The following is a 7,613-nucleotide window of genomic DNA, read 5'->3' as shown; positions in this document are numbered from 1 at the left end:
AATATTAAAATGGAAAGGAACCATGTCCTCGAAGCAATTGATAAAGTATGGAGAAAAGAGATCAAAATATAGTTTTATTATAATATGACTTGTTCTTGATTACAACAGAAGAGAGGCTTATATAGCCAACAATAATACATTATAAAGGAAAATATCCTAACAAGAAAACTATTATAATAATGAAACTATCCAATAATATAATATCACTATATATGTTAACATCCCCCCTCAAACTCACGATGTTGAATCGAGAGTTTGACAACCAAGAGACGGAGTCACGTAACTAAACAAATTCAAAACTGCAACACCAGATTCAAGAGTATCCAAACATATGCAAAAACTTCCAAACGAATTCAAAGACACAACAACAAAAGAGAACGCAACAACAAAAGAGAAATCATCCAAAGACGCAACAACCCAAGAGAAAATAAAGCAATCAAAACACCAAAGTAACAAATCTGCAACCATCGAAAATAATACCAAAACTGTATGCGAAACCGAATCCAAAACCAAACTCCATAATCAACACAATACAAAATCCAAATAACTGAATTTAAATCAACAAACTGTATCCAATCCTCAACCAAATTGTATCCCAATTCAAATTGTATCTCAGTCTAATCAAATTCCGTGAATGGCCAGTGTGCCTAGAGTATCAGATAAACTAAACTAATGTGCCTAGAGCACCAAATAAACTAAACCAATCCCCATGACAGGCCAATGTGCCTAGAGCACCAAATAAACTAAATCAGACCCTTAAAGAACCAATGTGCCTATAGCACCAAATAAACTAAACAATCCCTCGCCGGGCCAATGTGCCTAGAGCACCAAATATACTAAAACAATGTGCCTAGAGCACCAAATAACCTACACCAATCCCGCGAATGGCCAATATGCCTATAACACCAGATAAAATAAAATAAAAAAGTGGAGAAGTATACAGATGTGCCTAGGGCTACCCCCATCACCGACACGAGAAAAAGAAAAGAAGATGAGAGCGAAAGAAGAAAAAAAACAATATTATCAAGGAGTCATTATCGTCAATGCGAGACCGAGAGTGTGTATTAGATTCCCAACCAAAACCAGCAGAAAAATTTGTTAGTCCCTAACAATGCAACAAGAATTACAAAAGGGGGTTGAATGGAATTCTTGAAACTTTTTCTTGGTTTAAAAGTGTTCTAACTTAAAATATATATCTGTGTGAATTGATTTGCAAAGTGCGGAATAATAACTTGGAATGAATCAAAACACAAGTAATTAAAAATACAAGTCTTTAAAAACTTTCTGGTGGATTTGAATGTATCCACCAGATATATATATTATATCAAGAGAACTGTGTGTAGCAAGATTAGCTCACAACTGCTTACAAATATGAACAACTAAGTTTTACAGAGAAATGCCAAGAATACAGCTTACAAATGTTTCTCTGAGAATTTTCTGCTTAGTGTTCTTGTTGTTCTATTTGCTACTTCTTGGTTTATATATCACCAAGATTACAAAGTAATAAGACAAGATAATAAAATAAAATCTATCAAGTCTAATACTCTGCTGCTTCATTACTCTATTCCAGCATCTTTGAACATCTTCATAATAGCATGAAAATGGCAATGCTTCTTTGTTCTCTAAAACTCAGTTGAATAGGCTTTCACATTCCTTTTGCATACACTCGACGCATGTGACTGTGTTGTCACTGTCAACAGATGTTTGAATTAATTATTCGTCAGGTACATGATCATCCGTCGGGTTGCCTTGTTGATCATCCGTCGAGTGGCATTGTTATTTATCCGTCGGGTAGCTATCTGGCACTTGACTTCACTTCATTTATGCAGAATTACAAGACATCATCTATGTATAGTTAATCAACCTATTCTGCATATCTAATTAAAGTCAACATGACTTGAGTGCTACTACAGAATCTAAACAAGGTGTATACAGAAATGTGCTACAGACTCATTATTACACAAGCTACTCACTCGATGAATAATAAATCATCATCCGTCGGGACTATATTGAGTCATCCGTCGGGACTATATTTCTTATCCGTCGAGTGCTACATTTTTCACTAAGTAAATTCTACTAAGGTGTTTTGTTAATGCAATCATCAAGTTCACAACATTTCCACAACAAAATTGTATGAGAGTTCCAACCAAAACCAGCAGAAAAGTTGTATGAGAATCCCAACCAAAACCAGCAGAAAAACAAACTTTAGCCAAAATCAATTTTATTTACCCATGAGAAACCAACTAAATCGAAGAAAAAAAAATAATAGTCATGATTAAAATTCAAAATCATCCGAGAAAAAGAAAAAAATTATTCGATTTGAATAAGAAGAATACGAGAAAAAACAATGGTCATATCACATGTTTTAAACCCAACATGTGAAACCCAACCCAATATAACTCAGCATCAACCTATCCAGAACTGAACCATAACTCTTGATACCATGATAAAGTATGGAGAGAAGAGAGAAAAATATAGTTTTACTATAATATGACTTGTCCTTGATTACAACAGAAGAGAGGCTTATATAGCCAACAATCATACATAATAAAGGAAAATATCCTAATAAGAAAACTATTATAATAATGAAAATATCCAATAATATAATATCACTATATATGTTAACAGCAATGAGTAAAAAAATGATAGGTGCACGAAATATTAATACAATTAGATTAGCATGAGTTATAACTTTCTAATTTTTTTTATTTTATCAATTAATCTCAATTAATTTTTTATAATGTAACCAGTCGATTCGAATTTTGAAATTCGATTAATTATTAAAAATTCTCCTTCACCGTAAAATCTATAATAAATTATTAAAATTATAATAATATCTTAATTAAATATTAATAATTATAAAATTTAGAATTTTTTAGTAACTAATAGAAACATAAGCCACAACTCCAATATTTTCGTCCATTTTTAGTTGTCACATTTGACTTTTGTGTGGTTAAATTGACTAAAATTATTTAGCAAAAAAAAGACTAAAATTCGATTGAAATTTATTCAATTAAAAAAGTAAAAAAATTATATCATTATAAAGAACATTTAATTTATTATAATATGCAATTTTTAGTTTTTTAAAATAATATAAAAATAATTTTTAATTTCACCTATAAAAATAGAAATGCTACAGCTACGAAAAGTAACTATATAAAAAGGGACTGATGGAGTACTTAGCAGAGCTGAGCTGTTTAATGAGGCTGAAATCTGAAGAGCTTATTAGGAAACAGCATGATTGAAGTTAATGGAGTTACTCATGAATTTTCAGTCAGAAGATCTTCTGAGGTTTTAATGCAGCAATTAACTGAAGTGCATCGTGGAGTATAGTTTAAGTGATGAGATGAAGCTGAAAATGAAGGCAACCAATTTTATTGAAATTGAATGATGCGTACATATGAAAACTAATCCTGGTGAGACTTTTTTTTTGACAAATATGGTTAATAGCCTTAGAAATGAGTATCCGTTCTCGTAAATTCTCGGGGTGAGCTCCAAAGCATGGAACTTGCTCACTGTATCATAATCCTAACCAAGTTGATCTAATGGACTGTCAGTGGATCTCCATCACAGCCTTGCTGCCAAAACCTTCCACCTCATCTTTTTGATACAGACACTAAAATGTGATCCACTCCAACAGTCAGATTGCAGAACTCGTGATCGCGGTCAGCTCCAGATGGCAACCTTAGGTCACTGAGAAAGATTATCGGGCCTAGTGAGTTGTCATTGAAATTGAAAGAAAAGAATCTGCATATGTATAGAGTTAAACTCTGAATATGTATAGAGTTTCATCAGAGTATTGTCACTTCTGATAGAAACACAGATATTGCAGTAAAATATAAATCCGATACATAACATAAAAACAATCCACACATCACATGTCCTGATGTGATCATAAGATACAAAAATAAGCTGAAACTTAAAGACATTTCTCCGGCCACAAGCATGACACTCCGGGGAATCAGAGGTACCAAAAGATAGAGGATAACTAGTTAGCTAGACACTTTTCTGAACAACAGATATAAGGAGTAGGTTCAGCACGTAAAGTAGAGGTCCCATTCATATCGCTTAATTAGTCTCCTTAAGGCATCCTTTTCTAAACCACCACCATAAAAAGGAAAAACCATATTCCCTCTTTCAATAGAAGGAAACACTGTTCTCCTCACGACCCTTCCATCACGATCAAAAGCAAGAAGTCCGGCATCTTTGCCCATAAAACTAAGACGATATAACAATTTACTTATATTTGATCCCAGGCAAATAGGAGGATGCCTCAGCCAGGAGCATGAAGATATAACATGCTCACCATATGGAGATGGAGATCCATCTCTTTCACAGATGCATATCACCTCAAACTCATTATCAGTGTCCTTCAATTGGAGATATCTTGCTTTAAGCTTCTGCCAGAACTTGTTGCTTACATAAGCCCTACCCTCAATAACAACCATGATTCTCTTCCCCACAAGTTGCGACAACTTAACCTGTAGAGTTCAAAAAATAATAATCAGCAGTGAAACAGAAACTTCCAAACACAAGATAGGAGACCACATACAACCGAGAACAAGAAAGAATGTCAAAAGAACTTACCTCAGTCCCGTTATTTTGCATGAAAGAAGCATCAGGATCCCAGAACATACTCAGATCCAGCTTCCGTATAGATTCAGCTTCTAACTGAGCAGCTCTTTGGCGGGTGAAAGGATATGCTACAATACCAAAGTCCTTCAAGACATCAGCACCACACGGCTCAAAGAATTTTCCTTGCGGTCCAACAATCAGAAGACTAGGATCTGGCCAAGGGCCATAGGTTTCATAAGGAAATTTGAAGATCCTCTGCAAAGTCAAACACTTTGGGTCTCTAAATGGGAGTGCCAACCAAGGCATGTCACGGAATTTGTGCCGGAATGTTTCTTCGCTCGGAGGAATATAAGAATCAGTGGTTTTATGAATGTAAACAAGCACAATCTCAAAGTTTCCCTCTTTAGCCCACTGTTCATGGGCCATCTTCAATTCTTTTGTAAGTTGGCGTTGATCATCATCATCATAATCAATGTAAAAATACAACGCTACCACCTTATCTTCAAGAGTATGAACAGGTACCACCTAATAAAAGAAGTAGGAAATGATGGGAATCAACAATGTGCCAAGAGAATACTTTAACAGAGTAAGACTATTAAATGATGAATATGTCAGTATACTGGATGACATGATGTTGCGACAAGATGGATACCTGATTCTTAGAGTTAATGAGGTAATCACGTCGAGGAGAAGTGAGGAGTGTTGTAATGGATGGATGATTTTTTAGGGCTGCTTTGTCTTGAGATTTAACAAAATCTATCGCTTGGTCGGAGAAAGGGTAAGCCTCCGCTCCATAGTCACAGAAAGCAGTACCTGCCCCATATCTCAAAACTACACCTGTAGGATCAATAACAACTGAAAATGGATAGGTTGTACCCAACCAATGAGAGCGAAATCTAAAATTTGTTGTGAAATACTCAGGGGGTTTGATATCAAAGAACGGGATGGCAGGCCAGGGCATGGTAGAAAATGTATTGTCATAGTACTTGAGTAGCTTCTCTGGGTTGGAATATTGAGCCAACTTAATTCCAATGAAAACCACCTCAAAACCACCCTTAGGGTGTATTGCATTGTATATATCCACCAAGGATGCAGTTTCTACCGAATTCAATTCTTTCCGAGGAATCAGAGGGACAAAATGTAAGACAATAACCTTACCTTCCAGGTCCTTAGCTTGGACCTACAAACGGGAAAGGAGAGGGGTTACATTAAATATATTCATACAGAAAAAAAACAATGAAAAGCTTGGTGGCTAAAGGCAGTTCTTATTGTTTTTTCTAACTGTTATATTATTTTTGAATGCCCTATGGTTGTTTTGTAAGAATTATTTGGAATTAGAACATGTTATAATCCTTTAGACCAAGTGCCATGGCTTCATAATAAAGTGACTCATAGTGTACAATAAAACTCAGGAAGAAAAAAGAAGGAATCCGAAAAAAGAGCCAAAAAAACAAGGGTCAGTACAACCTGGGTTGTTCATGCAATTGTGGAAGGAGATTACAACAATTTGGATGCTGATCTTCATAACATTTAGCTTATAGATGAATTATTGTCTTGTGAGGGCATATTCAGCGAAACAGGCAATCAACCTATGTTAGAATTACAAGTTTATTCCATATATTCAGCGAGAGACCTAAGAGAATACAGAAACTAAGCAAAAACTGCAGAAAAAGTGGAACTCTAATAGAATATGGGTGCAATTACAATTTCAAATTTGAAGAGGAAAACATACAACAGACAAAAACACAACAATGAGTGCTTGTAAAGCTATAAGAAAATCAAGATGCAAACATAGATTTTTAGCATAGAAAACATAGAAATAAGCATGGTATGTTGATAATCATGTTATTGAGTATAAGATCATGTTCGGACCTTCATCTACAAAATCAAGATGCAAACATAGATTTTTAGCATAGAGAACGTAGAAATAAGCATGGTATGTTGATAATCATGTTCACGAGTATAAGATCATGTCCGGGCCTTCCTCTACAACCTTAAGATTTTAGACGGACTGGTTAATTAACAAACCATAGACTAAACTAGTGTACCTGACAATCGCGGTCATTGTACGTGACGAGAAAATCTCTGTGTTCGGAGAAGAGCAAGTCGGAAAAATTAAGTGTGTTGGGAGGAATCACAGGACGAGGCTCAGCAGGCATGTTGAGTATTTCCTTCCTGAAAGAACCATCATCATGGCTTTGTAATCCATAATACTCATCATAGGCAGTTGAATCGAAATGTGTTCTTCTTTTTATTTTGTTTGTCACCATGTCAATCTCAAAACTTTCATCAAAGACAGTTGAAGTACACTTGTTTAACCTCAAACTTTTTCTTCTTCTTTTTTGCTTAGGAGATTTAACATCAGAATCGTTTTTCTTCTTCTTCTTCGATATCTTCTTGCCTTCATCATCATAATGATTACTATTACTATTACTATTAATCTTCTTCGTCTTTTTTTTGTTAGAACAAACAATCCCTAACCTCAATCCCCTCGCCATTGTCATCATCTTCGCCTCGCCAGGGTTCACTCTTTCTCTTTTTCTTTTGGGTTCCTAAGTTGGAGTTTATAACTAGTGCATGTTCTTTTAAAGATTGTTGTTTTATTATTTTAAGAGTTATTTGCAAAATGATTCGGCCAAAATGCATTTTTTTACCTATACTTTAGATAACTGCACTTTGCATCCCCTTACTATTTCGGCGCGACAAATTGCACCATTTTCGTTAATTTTGTTAAAATTTTCAGGGGTATTTTAGGAAATGTAAATATTAAATTATTTTCAGATCTTTATTTAAGGTTTATAACCCTCTAAACGATACATTCCGAAAAAATTTAAAGAACGGAAGTTGTAGAGAATAAAAAGATCTTCTCGAAATAAAAAGGTTCAAAATTGAAATATTTTTTTTATAATTGTTTTTAATAAATTCAATACGTATATATTTTATTTAATTTTGGCTTCGTAATTTTTTTGATAATTTTGAATGTTATTGTTTTGAAAAGATTTTTTCGTTCTCTATAATTTTCGTTCTTTAAATTTTTT

The 7,613-nt window shown here is 34.3% G+C and overlaps 1 protein-coding gene across 1 annotated transcript; it reads right to left on the bottom strand.

Annotated features, from left to right (window-relative positions):
- Nucleotides 1-4,034: 4,034 nt before the first annotated feature.
- Nucleotides 4,035-7,073, bottom strand: LOC141715229 (putative nucleoredoxin 1-1). Its single transcript, XM_074518704.1, has 4 exons — nt 6,624-7,073; nt 5,228-5,755; nt 4,588-5,100; nt 4,035-4,481 (listed from the first exon to the last, which is right to left on the bottom strand). The coding sequence occupies exons 1-4, from the start codon at nt 7,071-7,073 to the stop codon at nt 4,035-4,037; spliced, it is 1,938 nt and encodes a 645-aa protein (XP_074374805.1).
- Nucleotides 7,074-7,613: the final 540 nt, after the last annotated feature.

Source organism: Apium graveolens, chromosome 3 (assembly GCF_009905375.1).
Source record: "Apium graveolens cultivar Ventura chromosome 3, ASM990537v1, whole genome shotgun sequence".
Classification (NCBI taxonomy): Eukaryota; Viridiplantae; Streptophyta; class Magnoliopsida; order Apiales; family Apiaceae; genus Apium; species Apium graveolens.
This window is presented reverse-complemented; position numbering and strand designations above follow the sequence as displayed.

What these genes read in the sequence shown, in the direction of transcription:
- LOC141715229 (XM_074518704.1), bottom strand. Translation starts at nt 7,073, where the DNA reads ATGGCGAGGGGATTGAGGTTAGGGATTGTTTGTTCTAACAAAAAAAAG. An exon ending in TCATTAACTCTAAGAATCAG is followed by an intron (nt 5,101 to 5,227) that starts GTATCCATCTTG and finishes TTCTTTTATTAG; the next exon opens with GTGGTACCTGTTCATACTCT. An exon ending in TGCAAAATAACGGGACTGAG is followed by an intron (nt 4,482 to 4,587) that starts GTAAGTTCTTTT and finishes TGAACTCTACAG; the next exon opens with GTTAAGTTGTCGCAACTTGT.